At 31.2% G+C, this 12,381-nt stretch overlaps 1 protein-coding gene, 1 long non-coding RNA gene and 2 pseudogenes across 2 annotated transcripts; 1 reads left to right on the top strand and 3 right to left on the bottom strand.

Moving 5' to 3' along the window:
- Positions 1-2,905: 2,905 nt before the first annotated feature.
- LOC125387051 lies at positions 2,906-5,417 on the bottom strand (annotated as a pseudogene).
- Positions 5,418-5,505: 88 nt separating this feature from the next.
- On the bottom strand, positions 5,506-7,164 carry LOC125387059 (annotated as a pseudogene).
- Positions 7,165-7,617: 453 nt separating this feature from the next.
- On the top strand, positions 7,618-8,721 carry LOC125387092. The gene is made up of 2 exons (XR_007227654.1): positions 7,618-7,858; positions 8,452-8,721. It is a non-coding gene; the product is annotated as an uncharacterized LOC125387092 (long non-coding RNA).
- Positions 8,722-9,150: 429 nt separating this feature from the next.
- LOC125387039 (katanin p60 ATPase-containing subunit A-like 2) lies at positions 9,151-11,610 on the bottom strand. The gene is made up of 6 exons (XM_048414197.1): positions 11,227-11,610; positions 10,840-11,116; positions 10,279-10,447; positions 10,109-10,221; positions 9,710-9,912; positions 9,151-9,547 (listed from the first exon to the last, which is right to left on the bottom strand). Exons 1-6 carry the CDS (start codon positions 11,310-11,312, stop codon positions 9,163-9,165), a joined length of 1,233 nt encoding a protein of 410 aa, XP_048270154.1. The 5' UTR covers positions 11,313-11,610; the 3' UTR covers positions 9,151-9,162.
- Positions 11,611-12,381: the final 771 nt, after the last annotated feature.

Genomic DNA, 12,381 nt, shown 5'->3' with positions numbered 1-12,381 from the left:
CCGTTAAACTTATACACAATAGTATTGTTTCTTGTTTTCATTTAAAATAAAATATGTTATTGTAGGAATGAAGCAGAATGTTCAAATAATTGAAACAACTTTTTGTCCTATAATTAGTGCCTTTCATTTTAAAAATTAAAAAATTTTTAATCAACGATATTTGGAAGTTTCGATCTAAAATGACCAGGAATTGAAACGGAAAATATTTTGATGCCAATAAATACGTATTATTCACACATAAAACAAATATGAAAACAAACATCGATGTATATGAATGAATTTTGAAATGGGGAGGAATTATATGATTATACCCATTCTCTGTTGCGTTTAATTGTTTCAATCGATGTCTCATGAGAATTTTCATCGAATTCTTTAGAGATCCTGGCTGTAAGGTCTTTTTAAAATTATAAGAACAGATTCAAACTATAACATTTGAAAACTTGTGGTTACAAAACTTACTTGTTTCTCATAATTATTTAAATGAATCTATTCGGTATTTTGAGTGACCGTCCCTTTATGGCTCGGACGACACCTCTCCTTCCTTTGGGAAATTCCGAATTATCTGTCCTCCCCGAGCTGCAAACCTGATGACTTAGACAGTAGGGAAAAACATCAGGGAAAACCTCTGACTAGAAAAGTACGATAGACGAACAAAATTTAACGGCTGATGGGGAGTATCAACAACATACAAGGACAATCATCAACAAAGTGTCGTACCGTGCGGGTGAAATACTGGAGTTTCAATAAGATCTTATAACCATCGAGTTCAGAACATCAACAAACTTTGTTTGCATAAAGCAAGTGTATACAAAGTGTCAAATTACACTAACACCCGATCTATTAAATCCGTTCCACCTTGAGCGTTAATTCATTCAAGGTTCGTGGTATCGATCGATCGGTCGGACGTGCCCGGTGGCTCTTTAGTCGATGATTTGTAACAGAATCCTTGCATTAACACAGATTCTCAGAACACACAACTTCACCCAGCAGATATCGATTACAGTCAGTTGTCACTAACAATGCTTTTATCAACAATTTCTTTACCTGTTGATCCTCTGGAAGTTTTAACTATATATATTCTCTAGGAACAGTAGGATTTTAATGATATAACTTTACTAATGAGATCTTAATGTCATAAACGGTATCGAAACTTCTTAATTAATGTCGTTATCGAAGAAGAGACTCGTAATCTTCTCAAACGAAGAGCACTTGATGTTTACAAGTAGAACTCGATATCTTAGTTTCTTAAAATGTGTTTCTGTGTTTACTTTCTAAATGTAAACTTTATTCAAAACGAGCCGTTCATTCGTTACAGGCCGTTAATAAAATTGCACTTTGCACAAAGGAATTGCCGTTAATAATTTAAGATTCTCTGCTCGTCGTACAGGGTATATATCGTAATTATTCACGACGATCGTAACGTTTAAGTCCAATTCGAGCTTAAAATCCCACGTGAGCTATACTACCACAATAGCCTGAATTTCTATTTGTTCGTTTACTGCCTGTTCGTACTCGGAGCATCCGTTGTAAATTACAGCAAAATCTTCTAATGTGTTCCAGAATATGTCTTCATGGAATTTTAATAATTTATTAAATCTATAGATAACAAATGTAAAACTTATTAATTTATAATTAATATAAAATAAGAGAGCACGAAACTTCCTATTTTATGGACATATTAAACATTTGTAAAAAATTCTGTATCATTAGTATCACTTTAATTACTTTAAAGGATATAATCCCATAAAGCCGTGACCCCTGAAAGAATCGATGTTCACGCGTGACAAATTGGCGTCGTATGAAAGTTCCGGTATGAACGTTACTAGAGCTGATACCAGCTAGGGGCACAGGTATATGTTCTGGGCTCATTATATATTTATAAAGGGCTGCCGATTCAACGAGTGGTCCGGGTAAATTTAAATTGTAAATAGACAGAGATTTCAAGTAAAAGCCTGGATAAGAGCGGATATGGTATGAGAGTCTGTGGTGGAAAGAGGAACAGGCTGCTTTTATTTGTAAAGTTTGAATTTCCTCGATATCGAAGGTGTTTAAGCCGCAAGTGTGTTTCATGTTAATCGTTCGTGTTAATTCATTCGAGACCGAGATTTTATTGTAATACGATTCCTGGGTGTCAGTACGATCTGAATGTTTTGTTAGAATGATACTGTGCTTTTCTCTCTCTGGAATATCCTTTTCATATTTTAATTTTAAATCGATGACAATCGATTAAATTTTATGCCTCATGTTTTTAAAATATAAAATTATATACTATGTTATACTATAATGTATTATGTACAGTTATATATATTATGCCTACTGATTGATATGAATTTCTTTCGGTCTCGAATGCGTTAAAACGGAGCGCAAAGAAGTCGAAATTACTTATTGTAATTGGTAAAACATCGTGAAAGGCAGACAGATACAAGAAAGAAGTTAAACTATAAATTATATTTGCGACATTGTTATGTTTTTGCTATCTTTAAGCCTTTCATCAAGACAGCCGATCTATAAATATTAATCGACCAATTTCTCTAAGCTTGTAACTTCAAATTAATGTTTATATATATATATATATATAAAGAGTTACGTATTAATCTATCTAAATATTTAAAAAGATGTTTAATGTTATAAATGATGGATATTAAAGATGTTCAAAAGAATGTAGTCTTCGCGTGTTCTTTATCATATCCCTGATCAAAGACATTCCAATATTATTACAATATCCAATTACATATTGATACACAAGATATACAGATTATTATTTATAACATTTTGGTTTTCTTAATTGAGTTATTCATTTAGTACAAATGATAAGTAATTAGTAATAAGTCATAAAAAAAAAAAAAAAAAAAACGGTATTGTAGTAGAAATATTATAAGAAAACATTTTCTGTTTCAGTGTAGAGTTACTCCTTTTTATAGACAGTGTCGTACAAATCCGTACGTCTTTGAGAAAATGTAGGTATCTGAGCCCTTACTTCCTCAACAACTTTCAAATCTGAGAGAAAAGAAAAACATACGAAGTAATAAGTAATGCTTGCTAATAAATTCAGCAAATACAGAGGGAGCCGGCAAAATCGATGAACCAACGAGACTAAAAGTTAATTACATCATGGATTTTTCTCGCTTTTAATGTTAAGCTGAAAATTACCGATATCGGTGACCACCATATTTTCCTGAGTTTCCAAATCATAAAGGATTTTCCCCCAGGGATTTGTCAACTGTGTATGTCCCCATGCGACATAACTTGCTGAAGGAACACGAGCCGGTGATATACAGGCGACGTATAATTGATTGTCATTCGCTCTGGAACGCTGAAGTAATGACCAGTGCAGTGGTCCAGTGGTCATATTGAATGCCACCGGATATATCAGTATTTGGCAACCTAACACAGAGAAACGGGAAATATGAGACCACTGAATTTTAGTTAACTTTGTAGGTGCACAGTCCACATTCCATAATTTATGAATATGCGAGAACAGTCCTCTTGTCGTGCTTCTAATTCTTTTATTTATTTCATTTTCAGCGAATATACTGGTTTTTTAAATTAAGCTCCTTTTTATACAGAGTTACAGATTATATTGATTATACTTTATATAGAATATATTTAAGAAAGATAGTTACTTTCCTGCTAGTTAAGTATTGTTCGATTAAGCTACTGTACCTTTGTTCCGATAAATGCGTGCCATTTCCTCGAATCTGATATCATAGCAAATGCCAATACCTATTTTCCAGCCCTTCACATCAAACATTGTTAGGGAATCACCAGGACTGAGTGAATCACTCTCTCGGAAAGTAATCTTGTTGGGAATGTCGATGTCGAATAGATGTACCTAATAACATAAAAATATAGTTGCTAACTCTATTGCTGTAACTTTTGTAATTTAACATCAATGTTACGAACTTTTAAACTTTAATTGTTTTTTATTTAATAACTGACAGCGTTTTTATCACTTTCTTTTATTAAAAAGTTTTATCATTTAATAATATTTGAGAAGGAATATTTTTTAAGAAAAAATAAGTTTTTTCGTATGTGAAAAATTTATATTACAAAACAAATATATTGTACAAAAACTTATATATTATATTACGACAAAAATGTATGTTTCTCGTATCAAAACGTATTTTATAAACCTATAACATATTTTTTAAATTATAGAATTGGTTATAGTACACGTATGTACATATGTATATTCCTAAATTATTCCTAGATAGAGTCACTTTCTCCACCCCGATATTTTCAATTTCAAAGCCACATCGAGGTATATTATTTACCTTCCGGTGTTTTGCTATCAAAGTTCCATCGGGACCCCAAATAGTACAGCAGGTATTGTACAATTTATCGCCCTCTATTTCAGGTATCGTACCACCAACTACATAAATGCTGTTTTCCTTAGCTGCCTTCGATAAAGCAACGCTCGTTTCACCGTTTCATCGGGAATACTCTCGGCGTATTTTGGAAACTATTCTGCATTGCAATATTTCAATTAATGAAAAATAACTGTCCTTTGTTCCAACCATAAATTAAGTTGAAATGTTTGTCAATTTTTTATTTTTTAAATTAGTAAAATAACTAAATTTTACATTTCGATTTACTTAAATATATAATTACTTAGATAATAGTACATATAATAAATTGTTTCTACAGGTTCAAGATGAAAAATGAATATTTAGAAATGTTTGTTTAATTACAATCATGCTATTTGGTTTAGTACCAGTGACTTGTTACTTAACGACTTTGCTAGTACTTTTTGAAACATAAAGTTAGATTTTAACTAACATTAATTTTTAACTACTATAGGTGGAATTATAAATACAAAATAATTGATAATACTAGTTTATTATTAAGTACCTAATTATTAGTATCTTAAAAAATATATTTATACAAAAATCACGATAATCATAAAAGTGGGGAAATTCTATATTCTCGAGTCAATTCACAATCTTTATGGAAGTATAAACGATAAGGTAATTTGTCTACTTTTACTTTTTTCTATATAGTTGTTATACATATAATAAATTATTAGAAAAAGAAACAAATTATTACGTATTCCATATGGTGAATTAAAGCATTCAGGAAGAGCGATAATATCAGCATTATGCTCTTTCGCGCTGGAAATGTAGGAAACTGCCCGCTCTACATTTTTGCTTTTTACTTCATTTACTTGAAGTTGTACCAACGCCAAGCGAAATGCTAAAATGTTGGAAAAATTAAATACACTCGGTTATATATTTCCCATACTTTTTACCTATAAATACTTTATACATAGTGAATATACTTACTCGACATCGTTCGCACTACTTGTTTAGCGATGTTCGTAAGTATCATAATGTTCTTTGAGGTTATGTATGTATACTACTCGATATCAACATTACGTAAACAATACGCGGGGATTTTTAATAATTATTGATAAAGTTTAGGACATTAACTTTGATGTAATTGTAAACATTATTACATATTATAATTAAATGTAATTTTCAGTTAAGGGTAAGAAAAGAAATATAATATTTTGTAAAAATACACTTTATTATAAAATCTGTATAAATAAAATTGTACAATTTATCTTGAAAGTAAAATGACCGAATACGTCCCTGGAAAATATTACTGCCTACTAAATGATCGAGATCTTGATCTTTCTCGTCTTTTGTGTTTCTTTCTGTCTGCGTAATCTCTGGGTTTCTTATCTCTAACGTTTTCTCTTTCTTTGTCTTTCTTTTTATGTTTTTTACTTGATCTTTCGGATGAGCAATCGTGCTTCTTATCTTTCTTTGACTTTTTCAATCTTTTTAATTTATAAGAATCATTCCTATTAGAGTTACTTCTTTCTCTCCGTCTCTTCTTTTCAGAATCACTATCGCTGTCATCATTAGATTCGGAGCGCCTTTTTCGTCTTTCTGATTTTTTATCCCCCACTTTATCATACTTGTTCTTATTGTGCATCGTACTTCCGATTTTCTTTCTTTTATTACTACTTTTGTCACCATCTTCACCGTCTTCGAGGTCAGGGGACATTGATCTTTTTCTATCCATCTTTTGCTTGAGTCCCTTGGATTCCTTGTCCTTATATTCCTCATACTTTTTTGTATCTGAAATTAACCCCATAAAATACTGAAAGCTAAAACCTCTACATTTATCATATTTTATATAAAAATAGAAGGGACCTTTAAAAAATTGCATGCAACAACACACTTACAGGTACTCTTGAATTAGTTTTTCTACATGTCCGATTATGTCTTTATATGTATATGTCAATTCAAATTTATTTTCTTAAAAGTCCCTTAATGAAAAACTAACACTTCATATTAACTTTGAACTTTTGAGTTCTTAGAATATTCTGATTTAGTCACTGGCTGTACCATAAATTCATTTACAGATATTATATTTCCACCAAGAGCTAGTTTTATTATGAGCCTTCCAGCATCATCATCGAATCCTTCTATTTGACTATAATTATTACTTTGCTTTCCAGCTATAATTTTCACAAATGTTCCTTTCTCCATTTTAACTTCTTCCTCTTCTTTTTTGGAATCTGTATTTTTCTTCTACAATGCTACTTTGTCTGCTCCAAGACTCATACCTTTTGGTCGTAATTCTGGTATGACAGCTGCTACTAATCTGTAATAGTTAGAATGAACGATTGTGAAATAAAAAATGATGTTCTCTGTTTACTTTCCAATAAGTGATGTATTAAATACATACAATTAATTTAATCCAGAGTAAAATTCATACTTTTCATTTCAACCAATTCCCTTTCCTGGTTGCCATCCCATTCCCCGTAACATTGCTACACCAAAATCATCAATAGGAATTTTTTCATAATCTTCTAACGTAGACTGAAAAATACAAAACGATATTTATAATATGCAAATGTAATACATCTGTGCATTGCACATCAATATGTTGATAACGTACCTGTTCTTTGCCTCTTAGTGATTCATCTTCTACTAAAGGTAAGGTTAAATCATTTGTTTTAGTTTCATGTTCATTCTTTGATTTAAGATCCTCAATGATTTCTTTCGCCACTTGTTCTTCTAAAGTAACAACTTTATTTTCACTATCTTCAACTGGCTCTTTCTTTATTGATATTATTGGCGATGTTTTTCCATTAGATAGCTTTGATTTTGCCTCGTTAACACTAGCGTCTCCTACCTTTTCCTTATCTGCCTTCGGAAGGAAAATGTCTGCATCTATTTTATTAACTATTCTATCATGCCAGGTTTTTGAACCTAGTAATGAAATAATTAGAGGTTCATCTTTTTTTTCTTCCTTACTGAAATAAAAAAATTGTTTTCAAATATATATATTCCGCTATTGGTGATTTTTATAGGTTAGGTTGAGGTTATATGTTTCTTGATTAAAAATTTTACTTTTTGAACTCACCCTATTACTTTAATACCTTTCTCATCAAGGCATTCAATGTAATCAACTTTCTTTTTTTCTTGTGGAATAGCATTTTTTAACACAGGTTTCTTAATAGATTTCGCAAAACCGAAGGAAATCTTCTTTCCTTCTTCTGCCATTTATTTGTTATTTCAACACTGACTTATAGATCAATACACATGTATATACTAGACATAAAGATTGATGTCACTTGAAACTATGTACATGAATCTAATATCTTATTATACTTTATTAATCTACTCAAAATTACTTGCACATTACTAAAATTTCATTCCGACAATATATCAAGCGCCTGAATAAGTGACATTAAAGTAAACATATATCAGAGAGGAAATAAGAAGAACTGACGCCTATGGTCTTCTATGTTACAGAGCTAGTGCTACACCATACGGCCAAATGCCGAAAATGGCTAGGATATCCCAGAGAGAGTAGTGCTGCACCATGCAGCCAAATGCTAGTATATATCTGCCTATACGTTTCAATCAGAAAATCGATATTATGTGTTCATGTGAAAGTTTACATTTCCCTAGGAGCTGTATTTTGATAGATTTAAGCTTCTAATGGAGTATTTTAAACGTATAGAGTATACTATGAAGTAGATAGTAGTGCGGATCATTTTATATTCATAGTGGTGCTTTCATGGTTTCACTAGGGTTTTGGTGAAAGCTTAGGTTGACATTCACGGTTCATTTAGACTGATAATTCACGATTTCATCTATTCCCTTTTTTTCTCTTTTAAGCCTCCTTTTTCTATGCTTGGCCAGTTCCAGTAAATGTATTTAAAGCTATTACAGGTCATTCAGAAGTTACGTCTCATAAATTAAAATACATAGAAGAATGGCAATTACATTCTCCTTTTTATCATTTATATTCTATTATTAGAACACGTATCATTTTTCAAAATTTTCATTGCAATCTACAATTGTTTATGTCATCTTCCTATTGGTCATCGACTTTGTCATTTGCATGTCTCATTTTCCTCGTGTTCGGCATTTCAATATCAGGGAACGAATTTCTATCTTCTACATGAAATCATCTCTTTAATTTCAGATAGACGAATATGCGGCTGCTTCTGTTCCAAATATCTCCGTTACTGTGCCTGTTGACGGAAATCGGCGCGGCTGGGATCGGTAAAGCATGTCAGATCCTGCCATACGCGACCGATTCCTGGAATCACCCATCATGGCCACGGCTCGACTCTTCCGCGTTCGAAGTTCGCAGCGTGACCGGAGTTGGTCATCTCAATCCCTTGTTTAATTGTTGATTTTTTTAAATCTTTGTTTATTAATTCCAGGTTTTTTACATATTTTTTTTTTTTTTTTTTTACATGATTTTTTTCCAGAATAAACGCTGAATTCTGATTGTAGGGTGGATACAGGCAAAAGTACCGATACGCGACGGTACGACATAGCCATGCATTATTACATTTCTTTTTTTTTTTTTTTTTTTTTAAGATTATTATTGTAACTTAAATTTAAGCCGCTGTTACGCTGTGCCTATGTGCGATATTTTAATTTATGTCCTGAAAGCCTGGACGCAAAAACAGGACAGTTCGTTAGCGTAGGAGGGAACTTCTTCGTTAGACTGAACTCTGTTGATTGACTATTGAAAGCGGAAAGCGTAATAAGTTATAGTAATTCTTTTGCACGAGATTAAATAATTCAAGAGCGTTATTTTTTAGTATTGATTAGAGTTATAATATTTTTATATTTTTATATTTTTATACTTTTATATATATATATTTTTATACTTTTATATTTTTTAAAATATCTTGTTTTGGCATACATATTTTTTCCACGCTTCATATCTATCCACATTCGTAACTGTAGGTGACATTTTTTTTAACAATTTTGCTATTATTTTATAATTCTTTAATTCATATTTCAAAGTCGTAGTAGATGTTTCTCCTTTTTCAAGTCTTTTAAACATTGGATTCATTTCTAGCAGCCATGCTTGCGTACAAAGCAATTTTATATCAGCACAAGAATATTTTTCAGTAGATTTTATTATGTGACTCACAATATCCATATTCTCTAATAATCGGTTGCTAAGGTATAATTTGAACATATAAAATCGAGTAACTTCGTTTGGTAATGATACGTATATATTCTTTTCAAGGCGTCTGCGTAAAGTTGCATCAATATCCCTAATAATATATTTACAATAAATATTATTGTTCTGTTATATTAATAATAACGAAGGAATATTCCGAACAACACAATAATTAAGATTAAGATAATGAATAATTATGATATTAAGATATTTTCTACTTAGAAAACATTGAAATAGCTATAAATGATATACATACCAAGGGCAATTAGTTGCGGCCAAAAGAACTACATCAGAATTTTTGTTAATTACTAATCTATCCAATCTAAAAAGAAGTTCTGATCTGAATGTCTTTGCAGATTCAGACAATGTATACTTTACTCCTTTATTTGTTCCTATGCAGTCAATCTCGTCGATAAAAATAATTGTAGGCGAATTATTATAGGCAAGTTCAAATAAAACCTGTTCAGTTTAACAAATGTATTTATTATTTATTAAATATTATATTCAAAATTCCTTAAATTCATTGTTTCATCACGAACGTAATATCATTTCGTTTTCCAAACAACTATTCTATTTATATATGAATGACGACAAATAAAAACAAATCTTTTTAAACCTAGAATCTCTTCTTCATAGACAAAGGAAATCAACTTACACGGATATACTTCTTGGAATCACCTCTCCATTTGTCCACCAATGAGCTGGTCGTTACGTTAAAAAAGGTGCATTGGCATTCTGTTGCGACTGCCTTCGCCAACATCGTCTTCCCTATTTCATAATTGCTTGTAAACATGTATGGGAATGAAAGAAATACGAGTATCTTACCTGTACCAGGTGGTCCATATAGCAGAATACTTTTACAGGGAGCAAATGGGCCTTTAAAAAAGATAGGGTATTTAAGGGGATACACAATGGCATCCTTAATGGCAGATTTACATTCCTCTAGGCCTGCAATGTTGTCCCAATATACATTTAATTCTTTCAGTATGATTTCCTGCGACAATACAAAGATGAAATGGTGCATAATCTCTGTATTAATTTCCTCGAGTGTTATGTAATTCATTATTTAAAGCTTTACTGAAATCCCTACGTCATTGATATACAGTGGATTGTTTATCCAAGGTATTTGTTGGATATACAGTGGATATATACAACAATACATTTGTTGGATATTGATATACAGTGGATTGTTTATCCAAGCTATTTGTTGGATATACAGTGTATACAGTGTATACAGATATACAGTGTATACAGTGTATACAGATATACAGATATATACAACAATACATTTGTTGGATATTGATATACAGTGGATTGTTTATCCAAGGATAGGTATTTTATTTTTAAAAAGCTTTACAATACGTATATTAATCGAAAATAACTTACAGATAAAATGTCTTGAGCAATCTTCTGCAATTCTGGATTGTCTATATAAAGGTTCCGAGCACATTTTGATATCTTTGATTGCCTGGATTGTTCCATTGAGACGTTAAATGAAGCTCTTTGATGAAGCTCTTCTGATGAAGATCCATCGTTTTCATTGGCAGAAATTGTTGTCACTGTCATTGCAAGATTAATATCATCGGTAGCATCACCCCTCATCTTCTGTTGTGCATTCCTCCCTTCGACAGACCCAGATACAGACTCACTTCTCGTTTGTTTGCTAACAGATTTGACAAGTTTTACTACTTCTTTGAAGATTGAATGATATTGTAATAGATGCATTGAATATGTTGAGAAAGTTGAATAGTGTTAAATAATTTAAATTCTTACACTTTGTTCGCATTTGTCATTTCCCTCGTCTTTATTTCCTTTTCAGTTATTTTCTTACACAATATAGGATATTTTTGGAATTTCATCTTGTAATAATTTTCATATTCTCTAAGAATAATTTCCAAATTGACGTTGTCGCAGACTCGATATTTCCGAGATAGACGAGCTTCCCGGATTAATACATCGCTAATGTCTACATATCTAAAAAATATAATTTTTAATTCATTGAACAAATTTTATGCTATGAGTACACACTATACGATAATCATCAATTTGTGGGACAACTGTTTTATTTCTATCCTTTCTATTTATCTATCTATTCTATTTCTATCCTTCTGCTTTTTAATTTCTAATTTTTAAAGTTTGAATTTAAATATATTTTCATTTATAACTAGTTAATCTACGTTATCGATTGAGTTATTCTATAACAACCGAGTTACCGATGTCGATTTTCAAATTTTGATTCCTTCCCCTCTTTCCGCACTAATTTCTATTTCGATTGGTCACCGATATTATTCGAAAAAATTGCAACTAAGAAGATATCTAAATTGCAATGTACTCACCCATTGCGTTCCAAATAATCACACTAATCATAATAATCACAATAGTAATCGCAATAAGGTCCAATATGTCCCAATTACGTTCCGAAGTATGACTCTCCTCCTAATGCGACATTTATTTTTTTTATTATTAACAATAATTATTAATAATATAAAGATTTTCATGCAATTTTCTGTTACATTGCGAGTTTAATAAATTTGTTACACATAATTTTGTTATCTACTATCTTGATACGTGCAAAGATAAATCTGAATGATATATAATACAGCGTAAATGGTTATAAATAATTAATTATTGACAATAATTATAAGAATTATCGAAAGAAAAAATCATAGATACAAAATCAAATACAAATCATAGATATAAAATCAATCAAAAAAATGAACGACAATTGTGAAAAACGCAATATGGCATATCAATGACGAAACACACTCATGACTGTCATGGAAGTTCCAAAGTCCCAAAATCTAGAATATTCCTTACCTCTTTAGATTGAGATATCTTATTTGTGGTACCTTGCTGCGACGAATCACCGTTCATTGTGATAGTTTTAAATGTGATAATGATATCCTTGTATTGACTATCGTTTTTCGA

The sequence above is a fragment of the Bombus terrestris genome, unplaced genomic scaffold (genome assembly GCF_910591885.1).
Source record: "Bombus terrestris unplaced genomic scaffold, iyBomTerr1.2, whole genome shotgun sequence".
NCBI classification, from domain to species: domain Eukaryota; kingdom Metazoa; phylum Arthropoda; class Insecta; order Hymenoptera; family Apidae; genus Bombus; species Bombus terrestris.
This window is presented reverse-complemented; position numbering and strand designations above follow the sequence as displayed.